The sequence below is a fragment of the Alosa pseudoharengus genome, unplaced genomic scaffold (genome assembly GCF_046254945.1).
Source record: "Alosa pseudoharengus isolate Yale_2024_CS ecotype anadromous, Long Island Sound unplaced genomic scaffold, YU_APseudo_1.1 YU_APseudo_1.1_scf_3, whole genome shotgun sequence".
Taxonomy (NCBI): domain Eukaryota; kingdom Metazoa; phylum Chordata; class Actinopteri; order Clupeiformes; family Clupeidae; genus Alosa; species Alosa pseudoharengus.
Window position 1 is genome coordinate 17,633,189 of NW_027468718.1, and position 18,033 is coordinate 17,651,221.

General features: G+C 44.1%; 2 protein-coding genes across 3 annotated transcripts; both read right to left on the bottom strand.

Annotated features, from left to right (window-relative positions):
• Positions 1 to 264: 264 nt before the first annotated feature.
• Positions 265 to 5,203, bottom strand: hsd3b1 (hydroxy-delta-5-steroid dehydrogenase, 3 beta- and steroid delta-isomerase 1). Its single transcript, XM_076263407.1, has 3 exons — positions 3,695 to 5,203; positions 2,495 to 2,659; positions 265 to 2,061 (listed from the first exon to the last, which is right to left on the bottom strand). The coding sequence occupies exons 1-3, from the start codon at positions 3,843 to 3,845 to the stop codon at positions 1,256 to 1,258; spliced, it is 1,122 nt and encodes a 373-aa protein (XP_076119522.1). The 5' UTR covers positions 3,846 to 5,203; the 3' UTR covers positions 265 to 1,255.
• Positions 5,204 to 5,293: 90 nt separating this feature from the next.
• On the bottom strand, positions 5,294 to 16,853 carry LOC143100333 (kelch-like protein 9). 2 transcript variants are annotated; one of them, XM_076263405.1, is made up of 8 exons: positions 16,556 to 16,853; positions 15,696 to 15,863; positions 15,050 to 15,338; positions 14,564 to 14,696; positions 13,979 to 14,175; positions 12,626 to 13,583; positions 10,158 to 10,271; positions 5,294 to 6,793 (listed from the first exon to the last, which is right to left on the bottom strand). In XM_076263405.1, the coding sequence occupies exons 2-8, from the start codon at positions 15,698 to 15,700 to the stop codon at positions 6,294 to 6,296; spliced, it is 2,196 nt and encodes a 731-aa protein (XP_076119520.1). In that variant the 5' UTR covers positions 15,701 to 15,863; positions 16,556 to 16,853; the 3' UTR covers positions 5,294 to 6,293. The 2 variants fall into 2 exon arrangements, with proteins under 2 accessions (XP_076119520.1, XP_076119521.1); XM_076263406.1 differs by having other exon boundaries at positions 15,050 to 15,332; positions 16,556 to 16,852.
• Positions 16,854 to 18,033: the final 1,180 nt, after the last annotated feature.

The following is an 18,033-nucleotide window of genomic DNA, read 5'->3' on the forward strand; positions in this document are numbered from 1 at the left end:
AAATACTTACTTCAGCAAAATGCCCTTCATGGTCAGTCACCTGCTTATCTTTCTAATCTCATTCACTTTCACTCTGCTCCCCTCACCCTCAGATCCAACAACCACTACATGCTAGTCATACCCCGCACCTGCCTTAACAATCTGGGTCACCAAGTGGAAATATTTTCAGCAAGTAAAGCTCAAGAATACAGGAGATTAGTGAGTAAAATACTTTGGAGAGTTTATTTAACAAAACAAATTTCTAAATGTACAGTATGTGCCTATATAAAACCAGATAATGCATCAAATTTTTAGCAAGCAATTGAATATCAAATGAACGAATCATTCACGGACCCTGGTTTCCCCTGTGATAACTACATTTGTTTGGCTTTGGCAACCAAGACCTCATGCCAAGCTGGCAACCACTTTTAAAAGTTAACATTGAGCCCTGATAGTGAAATGCAACCACTAAAGACAATGAACAATTATCTTTACAGATTGTGTGAACAGTTTTATTGCAAATCATCACTATGATCCTTTTCACTTTCAAAAACATATATTTCTGTAGGTCAAGTAGAAAGCTGTACAATTTGTTGAATGACAAATGTAGACAAAACATGTAAATTATTGCAAATTGGTTTACGGTCATTATTCCTTAAAAATAATATTTAATACAATTCAAAATAAAAGTCTTATGATCAGGACCTACTGTTCACATACAGAATAGAATCACATTCAGACTTTTTTCAAGTGAATGTTGATGTTTAGATAGAAGAACCAACTCCAGTCCACTCATTTCTAGCCTGGCCACGGCCACCTAGAATTTTCTTACTACTAGTCTGGCACACAACAATTCAGTAACGTTTCCCTCACACACCAGGGAGACAGGGCCAACCAGCGATGGGAGGAGATGACGGTATTTTCGAAATCGAAAATGGCTGTGGTAAATGGTACTGTAGTAGCAACACTTGCGGTCAGAAGAATGTGTAAATGTAAGTTCAGCAAAGGTAGGCCTACAAATATTGTTTCCTGACTGCCAATGCAGTTGTTGTTTGTTAAGTTTAGGCAAAGTAGAAAGTAATATTAGGAATCCCTGATCAATGTGATTGGTTAGACTGGACTAGTGATTTCAAATTTAACGCCAAAGTGAATGAGTGTGGTTTTACCAGGCTAACTCCTTTCAGTGAAATCTATCAAAAAATTTACCTACTCAGACTCTCTCGTTTACTTTCTACCCTCTAGAAATCATTTGGCTTTTAGCATTAGGGCCAACCAATCAGTGGTGATCTTGGGCTCTCTCCTTGGCCAGCATTAAGGCCAGCCAATCAGTGGTGATCTTGCGAGCCTCCTCCCAGCTGTATCGGGGTGTGTACCCCAAATCCCTTTTGGCCTTCTGGTAGGAGAATGAGAAGGGCGTGTGCAGCATGGTCAGGAGCTGCCTGTTCAGGGGCGGAGTGAAACGTAGGAAGGGCCGGAGGACCGTCTGCAGCATCTCCATAAGGAAACAGATGACGTAGAGGACGGGGAACGGGAGCGTCGGCCGCTCCTGGATGCCAAAGCCCAGTGGCGCCAGCACAGTGTGGTTGAAGTCCGAGTAGCTGACTGGCGGCGTGTCGTCTGCCACGTAGTACATGTTCCCGCCGACCGCCGCCCTCTTGTGCGGGTCGCGGAGCGCCCGGGCGGCCTGGAGGTGTGCGGCGGCGACGTTGCCCACGTACACGGGGTTCACAAGCGCCTCGCGGGGCGACGCCCGCAGAAGCACGTTGCCGTTGCGGATGCCGTCACGCATGTGGCCCAGTGTGAAGCGGCAGCCGGCGCCAAAGATGTACATGGGCCGCAGGGCGCAGGTGGCCAGATGGCCCCCGTTACGTAGCACCTCACCCTGGGCATGGAGACACAGATCCTCGGCCTCCTTCTTGGTGCGGCTGTAGGGGAACCTCAGGCAGGCGGAGTACGGGGTGTCCTCATCGCCATTGACGATGGGGTCGCCGTGGGGGTTGGGGCCGGCCACCTCGATGCTGCTCGTGTAGATGAGAGAGCAGACGTTCTCCTGGATGCACGCTTCCAGAAGCATCTGGGTCCCTGAGAGGAGAGATTGACAAGATGATACTCTTTGCAGTATTGAAAAGCAGAAGTAAAGAAGTGTGCTCTAAAATTAGTGAAATAAAAAAAACACAGTTAGCACTGAAAAAAGAATAAATTAACATAAAAACTGCTTCATACCTTGGCGATACAAATTAAAGATTATGTTCAGGGAACATTTTTCTTATATTATTTTGGGGTCTGATGCTGGCAGTTTTTGCATTCGCTACATTTCTAGATATTAAAGGGATATTTGGCCATTTGGGGAATTATGCTCATTTTCCACCTCCCCTTGAGTTAAACAATTGATTTTTACCTTTCTCCAGTTCATCCAGCAGTTCTGTGACTCTGGCGATACAACTTTTCCCCAAATGGTGGAATATCCTTTTAACCATGTTGCCTATGGAAATAACTAGCACTTATGCTGCAGTACCTTTGACATTGACCCCGTGGAGTTCACTGTACTTCAGTGTTCCTATGACGTCGATGAGGGAGACCGTGTGGAAGACGATGGATGCGCCCCGACAAGCTCTCCTGAGGAGATCAGTGTCCCTGATGTCTCCTTCAAACACGCTCACTGACGTCTCACCCTTTTTATCTGAAGGCATTCACACATCAGTTAGTCATTAATCAACCAGATAATCCAATTTGTTAATCCAGTCCATATGATATTGATCATATGTATGTTCAGTCAGAGGAATAAACCTTATACTTATAGGAGCTGGTACAGTCACTCTAAATCAGCATCTACTCTTTCTAACAACCAAGCTAGTTTAACATGAAACTTTTGATGAATGACATCTTTATAGATGTTTTCTGTTCTACACCATTAACTCTGATAGAACCAAATGTACTTCCTCTAGCTGGTGACCCAGTTGAAGCCTCAAAACCCCAATTTGTGCCATTTCCCAACACCTGGGGAGTGGCCAGGTTTAGTGTGCCAGCTGACAGAATGAGTCATTAAGGGCAACTCTCGGCAACTAGCCAATCTCTTTTCAGCCATCGATAGAGGTTTATTCTGTGTTCACATGTTTACCCGCATTGCTGTATGTCTATTTTCTTTCTTTTGTGACACTACTGTGTTATCTGTAACACTGGCTTTGGCAACACTGTATCCAAACAGTCATGCTAATAAAGCTCCTTTGAATTTGAATTTGATCAGGAATGTGAAAGATGGGTTCTGAATGTACCCTCCAATTAAGGGCACTGGAAGAGGTCAGAGAAGAAGAGAAGGTTGGAGAAGAGAACCCCTGCTCTAGCTTCTCTTAAGGAGAGAGGCTGCAGTATGCATAGTGGGTGCATGCACATTGAAACCAAAGTTGTTTATAGAATGTATGAAGAAATACATCTTTTTGAAATATGAGAGCCCTAGCACTGTGACCACCAATACATCTACACACTACCACTTGCATGCAATAACTCATGGTGACTCTCACTCTCTCTCTCTCTCTCTCTCTCTCTCTCTCTCTCTCTCTCTCTCTCTCTCACTCACACACACACACACACAGGCAAATCAAATGTACATAGGAACATCTAAACACATCTAACAACCACACACACACAGTATTCACACACAGTCTTCAGTACACAAATATGCCCCCCCCCCCCCCCCCCGAATACAGACGCAGTTTACCTTCTAGGTCCTGTACGAATTCCGGTCGGACGATCCTGTCCAGCAGTCGGATCTCAGCCAGCTTATCCTCCTCCAGGAGAAGCTTCACCAGGTGCTGCCCCAGGAATCCGCATGCTCCCGTCACCACACACACGTCTCCCAACAACGACATGGCTGTCTGTCCGACTCGCGTCCTCCTGCACCACACACACACACACAACCCTTTAGGTGTCCTTGTCTGTTCTGAAAACAGTGTGCCTCCTCTTGAGACTGGATCCTAGTAAGTCCACTCTGAAAACAGATTGTATCCTACCAAGACTGTCTATAATCGAGACGAAACTCCTTTTGATACTGTGTCCTTGTCTACTGTGAAAGATGACTGGAGTCCTCGAATAGGTTGAATGCAGTTTATTAGTGCTACCTGAAGCAATTCCTTGGGTACGAGAAGGCACCCGAGGGCATGGAAATCTCAGTCGGGACTGACTGGCAGGCAGGATGTTGGATATTTATGCACAGGCATTTGCCAAGGACAGCCCCAAAACCACTGGGCTGGAAGGAACTGCTCTAAACAAACTGTCTGCATGCATGGGCATATCACTGAGTCAAGCAGCCAATTAACTCCACACAGAGTTAGAATCATTTTCTTCAACTGTTAAATGGAATGCATGGTGTGTAGATAAAATGTGAATACGACTGTTGCATAAATGTTGCCACCTACTATGTGCTGAGAACAAAGTACTCTGTAGGCCTATTGTTGCATTGCATTGTTATCATTGTATCACTAAGGGGAGAAAATATAAGACGTGCTGTTGGAGGAGTGGGAGGTGGAGCGGACTTGAGAGGTGCTTTAGATGTTTAGTTAACTGGCTTGGCTTATATTTTTTAGATCTTTAGTTAATTTACATGATGAGCCCAAGAGGCATCTTAAACCGTTTATAGCCTGCTGTATGGCTATAGTTTAAGATGCTTGTTCGGACCAACATTGCTGAATTCAGAGTATGGTCTGCTACTCTGCTTGCTTTGTTACTACTAAAACAGATAGTTCCTTTCACAGTACCTTTTAACCTTGACAAGACATTCCAGTCTGAGTCAAATGCATACTGAAATGAATGCATGCACAGAAAGCATTTCACATCTGAGGTAAATCCATTCTTTCACATTTTTGTAACAATGTAATTTTATAACAAATGTTTAACGTAAATCAGTAAAAGTAATATCCATTGTCCATATTCATACATATCAGGCTACCTTGACTTCTGAGAGTCAGCTGCCCCATGAGAAGATAAATTTGACTAGCTTGTTTAGACTAGCTCCAAACTTTAGCCTTGAGCCTACAGATCACTCTCTGTGAGGTGTGTAAACCTTGACAGAGAGTTGTTTGACGCATGTTTGAACAGCTAATCTGGAGGACAATGAGTGATTCATCACGCTGCAAGAAAAGCCAGAGAGAGAGAGAGAGAGAGGTTTTCACAATTTCAGGTTTGTTGTTAGAAGTTGTTGGTAGGATATCAAACTGCAAAGAAATTAGATCTCTAACTCAGTAACCTCTAACTTTAAATAAGATTTTTGACCGAGAGATACACTATATTATGTGTGTATATGTTTATGTATTAACATGTATTTTCTTCTTATCTTTTATTAAAAAATACAAACAGTGCAAATGTCTTCAAAATATAAAAGCACTTCAAAGATTTTGAAAAATACACACAAATCATTTGATCAACTATGTATCAAAGTCCTTGCCATAAGGCTAAAACAAGCTTATCTCACAGAAAACAACCTAATCACCACACCCTGTGAAAGAGCAGGTTTCACTTCAGCATTTCAAATAGCACATACTAACACACAGTTAGAGAAGAACAGAGAACAGGAGATGCAGTAGTGGTGTGACTATAACACTGCTACAAGCCTAAACATGAATTGATGGAGTTTCTTAAGGTTTTTACAGAGGATACCTGAGGAAGAAGGGCATACATACAGTAAAAAAAACAGTGAGCGCAGGTAATGTAGAGGGCTGAAGATAAGGTGTTTTGTCTGGTATCAGTTGAATGAGTGATCGGATACTAAGGACACAGATCTGATACTAAGGACAAAGGCCATTCTCAGCAATAGAAAACAACAACGTTATACAGACTGTATATGTAACAGAGACCCACACCATCCTCCCCAGAAAGATTTTGTGCTGACTGGACTTCCAACTCATGAGTACAGTGTGAAACTGCCAAATGGCTGGTTTCACCCATGTCTGGAGTTGTGAATGTCTGTCCACCTCAACCCTTGTACAGTGTGACGCTTTGGTCAGATTCTCGAATGAATATAAACAGAAAATGATTTGCATTGCTTTGCATTGTACTGTACAACACTGCTGTTTTCAACTGGTAAAATCCAATCCAAATAAGACCCACAGGCTTTGCAGATTTTCTGGTTTGGGACATTTTGTCCCCAAAAAAAAGTGTCACCACAGTTTGAATGACAGCAGTAGATGTGAGTGTCCACCTTCAAAAAAATCTCAACCTCTACTCTCTGAAACCTAAAATAATATAGAAAACCGTAATTCTATGGATGATATTGCCTAGGCCCAGGCTCTTGACCCCCACCCAATGCTCTTGAACCCCCCGGCTCAGTTCTTGGCGGTGGCCAGCAGAGGGCACTCCTGTATCTGGGCCTCGGCGGCAGGCCCCTGGGGCCTGTGCACGGTCATGGTACACGCCCGTATGCCCCCGAGCGGCTCTAGCACGTTGAAGGCGTGCTCCCATTCGTCGAGCTCGGGGTCGTAGCGCTGCACGATGTCCACCATGCAGCGGCTGTTCCACGAGTAGCCCCCAACCACGTAGATGCGGCCCTCAAAGACGGCCACGCCGACGTCGCTCTGTCCTCGCGGCATGGCCGCCACCGCGGTCCACTGGTCGCTGGCCGGGCTGTAGTACTCGCAGCCCAGCACGTCGTCGTAGTCGTTGGCGCCGCGGAAGTGGTTGCCGCCCATCACGTAGAGGCGGTCGCCCAGCGTGCACATGCAGTGCAGCCCCCGCAGGTCCATCATGTCCGCCCGCCGGCTCCAGAGGTCACGATCGGGGTCGTAGCACCACATCTCCTTCTGGAAGGTGTCCTTGGTAATGCCGCCTAGTGGTAAGGGAGAGAAAGAATTTAGTTCATTTGTGTTCCACACATCCAAGTAAACAAGTTGTGTGTGTAGTACAGTGTGTTTGTACGATGGTCACATAACCGTATTCACATTTAGGGTCAAACAGACCTCTGTTTTATCTGTTTTTTTGCTGTGACTTTGTGAAAATGTAGCTATGTTGTTGTAAGGAGTCCTAATGTTTCTATACGGATCAAACTCCTGATCATGTGAAGTGTTGATTAATTACCCTACCACATGATATGACCTCATGGTGGGGTATGACCTCATGGTGGGCCCATTGTCACATATTGCTGCTACAACAACTTTTGATTATATCTCTAACCTTTGCCTTTTTCACAGGAGAAACTAACTAGGAAGCAGGAATGTAATTAATGTGTACATTGTCATGTCTTGATTAATGCACTCTCACTACAACAATGGTATCAAGTCTCATCAAAGTACTCTCAAATCAGATGACCTCCAACCATGTGATCCCAAATCAGCTGACCTCCAATCATGTGATCCATATCAATGTAACCAACCACAAACTAGGTAGCCTGTTTAAGTGAGGTTCACAGAGCATTCTAGGAGCTATTCTGTAGTCAGAATCTCCCGCACCACTAAGGTGTGTAGTCATCATCCTCTGAGCTGGTATGTTCATTCTCTGATTGCTTCATATGGCTTCCTAAATGATCCTTTAACCTGTTTTCGTAACTTTCACATTATTCATTTAGATGTACCTTCTATAATGTATTGGATGAATAGCTTGTATCTGACAAATAAATTGTTATGCTTTGACCCGCATTGTTTTCTAGAATTTCTTTAGATATCCCTCAAAGTTTAAGATGGGCCAGGAGGAACGGCTAGGATTAGTCTCCAGGGCCGTGGGGGCTAAATCAGTGAAAGTGTAGGCATGCTACCAGGAGAACTGGCCATCGTATTGTACTGTGGTGGGTCACTGATTTTATTAGTAGTCTGGAATTAGGCAGCTAACCTTAGCACACCCTGAACCCTATGTAGCTTCGGTAAGGTGTTCTGTCCAGATGAGCATAGTGGTCCAGGCCAGCACTATAGCTTCTGACCGTCTTTCACACTAGGATCATTACTCAAGTGAAGGCGCCTCCCGAATTAATCGGCCGAGGAGGGCCTCGCACACTATTCTTGGGGAAGATGCGTCTAATTAAATAGCTAGAAGGCATTCTTGTAACAGCATTGTGGGTAGGCCCACATCGGCCTACTATCGATAGTAATATTACTTTGACCGAAACTTCTCTATATCTAGCGGGGTCAGAATCATTAGGTTAACAGGGGTTCTATAATCAATTGTTATTTCCAACAGCGCGCGGACAGCTTCACGATTTCCTTCGACCACTCCCAGTTCCCTCATTGGTCCTGACAAGTGACGTCTTACATTGTAAATAATGCTGCATATTATATGACAATATGAATGATTGAATAGGAGTTCACAAGTGTATATAATCTTGAGCCATGGGGTCGGTTAGATCATGGTTCTTAACTGGTCTGGCTTTGGGACCCACAATTTCCCATGTTCATAAAGTCGCGACCCATATAATATATTTTTTTAGCAGTCAAGCCAACAGATTTGGTTGGTATTACATTTGTGAAGTCTTCAACTCCTGATGTCACCTTTCAAAGTACTCAACAGGTTCAACTTTGACAGTGCTGGCACGAGAGCATGAAACCATCAAAACTAAAATGCCACATGGAAACAAGATGTGGCATTTTAGTTTTGATGGTTTCATGCTCTCATGCCAGCAATTCACTGCACACCACACACTGGGGTTTCAGTTCTATTTTTTAATGATCTATTTTTCTATTTATCTATTTATCTTTTTTTCTATCAGTGAAACTGACGCAAAAGTGCGTCATTCACAGTAGGCTACATGCAGGGTTTACCAGATTGGGATTTACTGACATTTGTTCTCTACATTTATTTTTAACAGTGTAGCATCTTCATCTGAAATAGATTAGGTAGGTTCTAGTCTAAGACACCTAGAGCACTCTGTTATTTTAGTGTATATATCTTACATATCCTGTGTTTGTTTCACTATAGGAATCTCCAATCAAGAAAAAAAATAACATCACCAAAAAGCAGAAGTGAAAATTACGACAAAATGTTTGATAAGAATAACACTGAACATCAACAATCCTCCTAATATTATTTATAGATATTAAAGCTTGTTCACAGAATTTAGAATAACGTCCAATGGTTTTGAGTTATGAAGTATGAAGTGAACTGTTCTAGGCTTCCCTGTGGCCACCTATTGGCTCTGGATCAGCCTTTGCGGTGTTTATGCACATGGTATTGCAATTGTAGCTGCCAAGTATTCACGTTCCTAGTGGTCAGGCATTTAAATAAACATTTCCAATGGTGAGTTATTCGAATAACTCCGATGGCCAGCTAAACATTGTTTCCAGTGGCCAGGAATTGAAAGTGGTCATGTTTCCACAGTGGTCAGACAAAGTAACTGTTTGCTCTGAAATACGAAGTGAAAGGCGGAAAAAGTGATGCAGTGGAGGTGGGCTGTGCTGTGGCCAGCCTGCTGGTCCCTGCAGCCTCAGATCCTCCTCCACCTCCCCCGGGGCCCCAGTCGCTCTCAGGGTCCCCCTCTGTGAACAGTACTGAGCAGGAAGGATGTGGTCCTAGAGGTTGACCTGGTCTGAGAAACTGCCTGCTCTGTGAGAGAGACAACAAGCATCCTGCTGAGGCATCTCTTAGTGACTCAAACTGAGTTACTTCTCTGACTTAGTCAGGGGCTGGCACAATTACACATTAATTGGGGCCTACATTACACGGCGGCACTAACAGGTCTGAGTTTGAAGCCAGAGAGCGGCATGTTTCTACAAAGTGCAAAGGGATTGTTTAAATATTCTTCTTTCTGAAAGACTTGGTTTCTTTCTTTCTTTCGACTTGGTTTGGTTTACAGTGTAACAGTTCACAGTCTTGACATGTGAGTGTCCTGTTTTCAAAACCACAGATGAGTTGCAATGACCCATTTCGAGTGAACAAGTCTTTGGCCTTCCTGACTCACTGACCACTGTCACCACATAGTTTTTGTCACCAGGCTCAATATGAGAAAGGTTGTTGAATGCTTACAGATTGTTACTCTGGAGAATGTTTTAGAATGGGGCCATTGTTTCGACCAAATTCCCTTGAACACTACTGAACAGAGACCTGGCTCAGTGGGTTAGACAGGATTAAGACACAAAATGACAAAACAAGCTTTGTTTGCCTGACTGAAAAGTGAAGTAACATAAATGTGAAGTAAAACCTCTCAATAAACAATCTGAAGGATTTCTATGAATGATTGATTATGAACGATTAGTATCGAGATCACTCACCTGAGACATACATCAGACCTCCATGGACTGCTCCAGCATGGCCATAATGGGGTTCAACCATCGGCATCACAAAGGACCACTCATTTTTGTTGAGGCTGTAGCACTCCACTGAACCTGGGAATCAAAGACAGATTGACATTAGCAAGGACTTTCTGAAACTGAGCTTAAATGGGGTTCCTCATTCAAGTGTTAATAGTGTACTCATACTGGTTAGTAGGGTCACAGGAATAATATATAGGAAATGTCATGTAGTTTACAGTATGTAATGCATGTGCTTGGGTGGGGAGGTTATGATACAGTAGCCTTTCTAGTGTTTAGTACTGCACTCATTGTGAGAACAAGATTTCTGTCCTAGCTTTGTGGTGTAAAATATATGTTGCCCTTGGAGTGCTCTTTTTTTCTGTAAAAATATTTTTTATAATTTCTTTTATCTTTTGATTTCTTTTTTTACATGATTATGTGTATGTGCTTTTATAGATAATTTAATTTCACTGTTTTGTCCCCCCCTGTTTATATAACTCAATAAACAGTTGATCACAAAAAAAAAGATTTCTGTCCTTGAATTGCCCTCATTGCAAAGTATTTTTAATCCTAAACTCAGCAGTTAAGGCAGCTTTAAAATGCCAGCTTTCCTTAAGCTAGTGTGTTTATGTGTGGGTGTCATCAGGGGGTTGAAGCTAGGACATCCTGTATTGTCAAGTCGCACCCAAAGAACACGATGAACAACATTATTACACCGTGTTCCAAATTATTATGCAAATTGGATTTAAGTGCCACAAACATTTATTTTTTTGTTTTTCAAATAAACTCATGGATGGTATTGTGTCTCAGGGCACTACACTTTGGATCATTGAAATCAATATCAGACACCTGTGATAATTAGTTTGCCAGGTGAGCCCAATCAAAGGAAATCTACTTAAGAAGGATGTTCCACATTATTAAGCATGCCACAGGTTTCAAGCAATATGGGAGAGAAAAAGGATCTCTCTGCTGCTGAAAAGCATGAAATTGTGCATTACCTTGGACAAGGTATGAAAACATTGGATGTTTCTCAAAAACATATGCGTGATCATCGTACTCTGATGAAATTTGTCGCTGAATCAGAGCACAGGCAGGTTCGTGCAGACAAAGGCATAATAAGGAAGGTTTCATCTGCCAGACAAATTTATAGGATTAAGAGAGCAGCTGCTAAAATGTCATTGCAAAGCAGCAAACAGGTATTTGAAGCTGCTGGTGCCTCTGGAGTGCCGCGAACCTCGAGGTGTAGGATCCTCAAGAAGTTTGCAAGTGTGCATAAACCTACTATTCAGTCACCCCTAAACAATGCTCACAAGCAGAAACGGTTACAGTGAGCTCAGGAATACATAAAGACTAATTTTCAAAGTTTTGTTTACGGATGAGTGCAGTGCAGCCCTAGATGGTCCAGATGGATGGAGTAATGGATGGTTGGTGAATGGCCACCATGTCCCAACAAGGCTGAGACGTCAGCAAGGAGGTGGCAGAGTCATGTTTTGGGCCGGAATCATGGGGAGAGAGCTGGTAGGCCCCTGTAGGCCCCGGTAGGTCCCTGACGGTGTGAAAATGACCTCTGCAAAGTATGTAGAGTTTCTGACTGACCACTTTCTTCTTTTTATGCATGACAATGCACCATCTCATGCTGCAAAGAATAATGCTGGGTCATTGTCTGCTATGGGCTTAAAAGGAGAGAAACTCATGGTGTGCCCCCCATCTTCCCCTGACCTCAACCCTATTGAGAACCTTTGTAGCATCATCAAGCAAAAGATCTATAAGGGTGGGAGGCAGTTCACATCCAAGCAACAGCTCTGGGAGGCTATTCTGACATTCTGGCAGCTCTGGGAGGCTATTCTGCAAAGACATTAAAGCAGAAATTCTCCAAGAACTTGGATGCAAGAATTGTGAAGGTGATATGTAACGTGTAACTTGACCTGTTAATATGTTTTTGATTTAAATAACTTTTTATTTAATTTATCACCTCCTAATGCTGCAAATTCAACACATTTTTAGTTCTTTACAACCAATAAAATATCTTGAAACTCTGTTGTGAATAATAATTTGGAACAGTGCATTTTGAGTTTTTTATTTTTGAAAAAAATACTATTATTTGGAGGTTTGTTCAATAAAATTCGAATTATACTGTAACAGTTGATGACTTGACTACGAGACTACAAGCATTGAGAATAGCCGGATATCTGAAACGTCTGCTTATGCTCTATTAAAACCAGTTGCTTCTTTTTTGTAAGACTATGTCTAGTCTTTTCTTCAGAGTGCGAACCACTTACAATTTCATGACTTGAAAATTACAATGACATCAACTATTTAGGAAAATATGAGAAAAATGTAATTTGCATAATAACTTAGTGTGTATGGTTGGAGGGGGGCAGTATTATATTCTTTCAAGGGGTCCAAATTTCAACATGGTTACGGGGTTGACATTTCTAGCTACTCACCGATCTCCCCGGTGGCGTTGCGACCTCCGACAGCGTACAGTTTCCCGTTGAGTGCACTCAGGTGGAAGAAGGTCCTCTTCTCGTTGAGTGAGGCCACCTGGAGCCAGCGGTCGAAGCGTGGGTCGTAGCGGTAGGCGCTGTCCACCGCCGTCTTGCCCTTGGTGTCGTACGTGCTCTGGCCCCCGACGATGAACAGGAAGCCCCCGAGCAGCGCCACGCCGTGCTGGTAGCGCGGCACCTCCATCGGCTGTAGCGCCCGCCAGCTCCCGCCGGCTCCTCCTCCTCCTCCGCCACCAATCGCCACCTCTCCGAAGGCACTGGCGTCACCCGTCCCCTCCGCTCCATCTTCGTCCTTTCTCGCTCCCGCCGGCTCCTCGTAGAAGCGCAGCTCGCGGCTGACCACCAGCTGGTGGCGCATGACGCCGCCCAGCGTGAGCAGGCGCACGGCGTCAGAGCGGATGCGCGTGCGCTCCGTCTGCAGCACCGGCTGCATGAAGGGCAACATCTGGTAGTTGCTGGCCTCCAGGAGAAGGTTGACGCACGCCGTGTCCGAGCGCATCAGTGGCGGCTCCCGCGGCGCGTTAGCGTTAGCCGCAGCGGCCCCTGCGCCGGTGCTCTCACTCTGGTCCTGCTCCTGAGAGATCTGGAGCAGCTCGGCGGGATTCATGAGTGGGAAGCGGATGTGGCGCAGCAGGGTATAGGCGGATGGCTGGCGGGTAGGGGGGTCGTGGGCGATCCAGGTCCGGGCCGCACGGTACAGCTCCATCTCTGAGAGGCCCTTGAGGCCGTCGCTGGCGAGTGCGTGCGCCATGCTGGACTCGGAGAGCTGCAGGAAGTGTCCGCTCTGCACCAGCTCCCGGAAGTTGTCCTGCACAAAGTTGCTGATATGGGTGTGGACATCCTCCAGGAGTAGGTCTGTGGCTATTCGCTCCACTTCAATGCAGTTTTCAATGGTGATCTGCCAAAACACACGTGCACGCACGCACACACACACACACACACACACACACACACACACACACACAGACAGACACATACACATACACACACAACAACAGTCAGTATAACACACAACAATGTATTCATTAAAATAAATCAAAATATTTTGTCTGCTATGACTGTGAGTGTGGTGATCCTCCAACAGGTCCTCTTAAGTCCTCTCTAACAACACAACTGCCAAAAGGTCTCGTGTAGGGATAATGGAAGGTACTGACTAAGATATAAAACCAAACATAAGTGTGTACATGCTTTATTTTTTGCTTTATTTTATGCTTTAACTATTGCTCCAGCTGAGGCAAGACCTGCAGCAAGCCAAACACCTAACTCTCTCTCTCTCTCTCTCTCTCCACTCACCTCGCTACTGAGCAGTTGGTTGCAGAAGTCCAGTACAGGTATGACCTGTAGGAAGCTGGCCGCCTCCAGAGTGTCCTGCAGGCTGCCCACGCTCAAGTCCAGTCGCGACGTGTAGATGAAGTCGATAATGTTCTTCAGCCCGGCGCTGCTCACGCCGTGAAGCTTAATCTCCTTCAGCTCCTGCTCTCGCATTCCGCCTGGGGGTGGGAGGTCAGAAAGGGATATTGAGGTGCAAAGCATGAAAAACAATGAGAGAGGATCATGGGAGAATGTTCTACTCGAGTAAGTTTGTAATTACTATTTGAACAGTTAGTAGTCACTTAGTTGAGAAAAACCTTACCAGGAAAAAATGCAAACATTGCTATGAGAGTGGTACTACAATGAATTATACAACAGCAACATCAACACATTGCATTGAGGCGGTAGCTTCCTCTTAAAATCTACTAGAATATTTATTTTTTTGAGGTTTTAACATTTTTATTCATGTCATTCATTCCAGAGGGTGGACGGCTATGAGGCCGTCACTACCTGAGTTCAACAGAGCTTTGTGGTATTAGCTGTGTGAACATGGCCTTGGGCTCTCACCTGTGAACATGGCTTTGAAGTAGTCACTGGCGGAGGCCATGATGGCTCTGTGAACAGGAAAGGTCTTGCTGCTGTCTCCTGGCACCAGGGTCACGTCACACAGCGTCTCATCACTTCGGAAAGAGTTTAAACCCTTGCCAGAAAAAAACAAAATGAAAATAATTTTTTGTTGTATCAATGAATAATAAATAGTAGTTAAGTGGGAGCTCTTTGAAAGCTTCCAAGAGAACATTTTGGTGGTAGGAATACACGACAGGACTTGTCTACCTGCTCACTCAACTCTTACACGTTGTCCTTACTACATGTGATGCGACGGAGCATTAGTGACAAAATCAGTTTGATCACAGTCCACAATTTGGTATCGCACAGTTTACGGTATTTACACATGTTTTAGGAGTAGTTTTCAAACCTACACAAGGTGTTTCCAAACAAATCCCCAACTTTGGTTTTATAGGGCCTTTGTGCTGCTGACAGTTCAAAGTGTACCTGTAAGATGGCATTGCCGTGGGTCTCACACAGGAACTCTCTCTTCAGGGGTCGGGGAGGGAGGCTCGGTTTGGGCGCCTCTGTTGGTTTGGCCACTATGGGTGGTTTGGGTGCTGCATCTGGGGCCTTCTGGGCTGCCTCCGGTGGTTTAGGGACCACCTCCGGGGGCCTGGGGGCCGGCGTGGCGGGTTTGTCGGCCTGAGGCGGGGGCCTGGGAGGGTCCCTGTTCTGGTGGCGGCTGCCGAGTCGCGAAAGACGCCGGTGTAGCTTCCCTTCCTCCCCACTGTTTCTTAAACACATAGCAGATCATGAAACTATGTCACGGCCATGTTAGTGTTGGAGACTGTGTTGAAGGGTGTTGTGTGGAGCTCGAAACGCATCAGTCTACAAATAAAGCTGCATAAAAAAACAGTTCCTTGCAGGTGCACAATTTTTTTGGTGGCAATTTCTAAACATCTAGCTCTGTCAACATCTTGAGGAGACCGTCAACACTATGTCAACAGTTCAAATGTATGTATGTGTGTGTGTGTGTGTGCGCAAGTTTCAGTTAAATTCTCAATACCAATAATGCTGATATTGCAGATGTTACATAACAGTGAAATACACAATGATGTTGAAAGATGATTACAGCACATGACGCTCTTACCCCATGGTGTCCGGTGCACTGAAGTTGATGTCAGCCACTCACGCACACCTTCAGCGAAACTATAGACACTCAAAGAACAATCCCTTTGTAGAAATGACTCTCATCGACTTGTTGAAAAGTCTGACACCATCCAAAGGCACTCCTCACGCAGTGCAATCATAAAAACTCCTGTCACGGAAATGAAGGGAAATGAAACAAAACTGGGTCATCATCATCAGATGGTATGATGATTGGCTTGATGATGCACATGGCACACACACACACACACACACACACACGCACACACCCACACGCACACACACACAGACACACACGTGCACACACAAACACCAATCAGAGAAACATGTGCAGGTGCATCCTCCTCTCAACAGTGAGGATGTGGGTAGCCCCTGGGTGCAGAAATGGCACACACAGCCATGTCACACGTCAATCTCCCAACTGCACATCTTTTTCCGGGTTGATGTTTTTTGTTCTAGTAAGTTCAAAGGAGTCGGTTCTAAAAGTGCACACAAGTGTGAGGATTCTCTGCTCCTTGAACCTCATGCGCGCAGCCTTTACATTATGACCAAGTCCATTACTATTTGTTGTAAACAAAGCCATGGAGCATTCTAAAAACAAGTGATGCTGCTGTAGTCATCTAGGTCTTATTCTCTGAATGGCATTGTAATAATAGGCGCTTGCGCACTTTGAGCAGAGTAATCATAAACATGGAAGGCCAGTTGAAGTGACACTTAACTGGATAACAGAAAAACCTTATGAGATTACCATTTATCTCTACATCAGTATACACACAACAGTCCGAGGCCTACAGAATTTGTTGAAGTTGGCTGTGAATTTTGTCCAACCACTGGAGAACTTACCAAAAGATGCTTCCTCGAGACGTCTGCGTGTGTATGCGTGTGTCTTCGCAGCTCAGCAGGCGGTTACTAAAACCTCAGGCAGCGTCGCATCGAGATGTCACTCACATGCACACACCACACGTCAGGGTGTGCACACACACACACATGCATTTTTTTTGCTCTGTTTAGGGAGTTTACTGTGACCTCAGAGACTTCCTGTGCTAGTTCTTCATTTTCTCTCTAGTCTCCCACCTTCTTTTTCTTTCTCTCCCTTTGACTTGGTCTCTGTAACCTTTTCTCTTTTCTCGTATTAATACACTCACACACACACACACACACACACACACACACACACACACACACTCACTACACACACTGTAAACACTCTGAACTCGCCTCACTCCAAAATGGCTTGATTGTGAAACGGCCCAGGAAGTGTCTCGGAGACGAGTAACAGTAGGCTATGACTTCCTCTCAGCTTGTGTAACTTGTTGAGCATGACATGAGTGATGTGTTTACCCTTTGGACAGTTAATGTAGAAAAAGGATTTTGAAAGGCCTCAAGTGAGCTTCAAGCTACAGTCAAGAACGTTCAAATCATGAACATTATGTTGGTACAATCTGTGTGGGGAAAGTATTTGTTGTTGTCATGTCTCTTGTCAGTGTGAGGCTTTCTTTAATGCAGATAAGCAGAAGCGAACCTTTAAAAAGTCTGTTCACAAATACAGTAGTGCTATGGTCTCTATACTCTTCAGGCATCTGACAAGAGGCCATACTCTGGCAAACATAGGTTATGTGCTGTTCTTCCTGCTTGTGGTTGCTTGATGACTGAACTTAAATGGCCAGATATTGACACTCACTCTAATGTAATTAAAAAGCTATATGTAAAGAACAGATTAATGTTAAAATTGTTAAAAGGTTGAATTGTTATTTACAACTTCTGTTTATGTCTTTCATTTTCTCCTATTTTTTTCCATAATGCTCTTGGAGAGAATAAGACATTTAAGAGATATGCAACTAATGGCCTCCTTACACCAAACAAGATTCTTGAAAGATTGTAGTCTTTTGAGTAAAGCTTGAATGGGGGGCATTAGTTAAAAGACCACAATCTTTCAAGAATCTTTCCCAAATCTTGTCAAAGTTGTTTGGTGTAAGGAGGCCATAATGCATACATCAGAAGACTTTGAAAAGATTTGGAAAAGATTTTTGAGAGACTAGGCCTACATTCTCACACCCTCTCGCATCTAAAGACAGTCACAGATTTGTTAGTCACAGACTAGAATTTTGCAACAACTAGGAATCTTGCAGGGTCACAGTAAAACTAAATTCATTTAAATTATTTCCCAATGTGTATTAGATAGCAACAGGAACTCAATGAGGCTTTTACATTGCGTTTTATAGGTTGTAAAGAACTACAAATGTGGTCATTTGTTGAATTTGCAGTATTAATAAATATTTGCAGATATAAATTAAATCAAAAGTTATTTCAATCAAAAACAG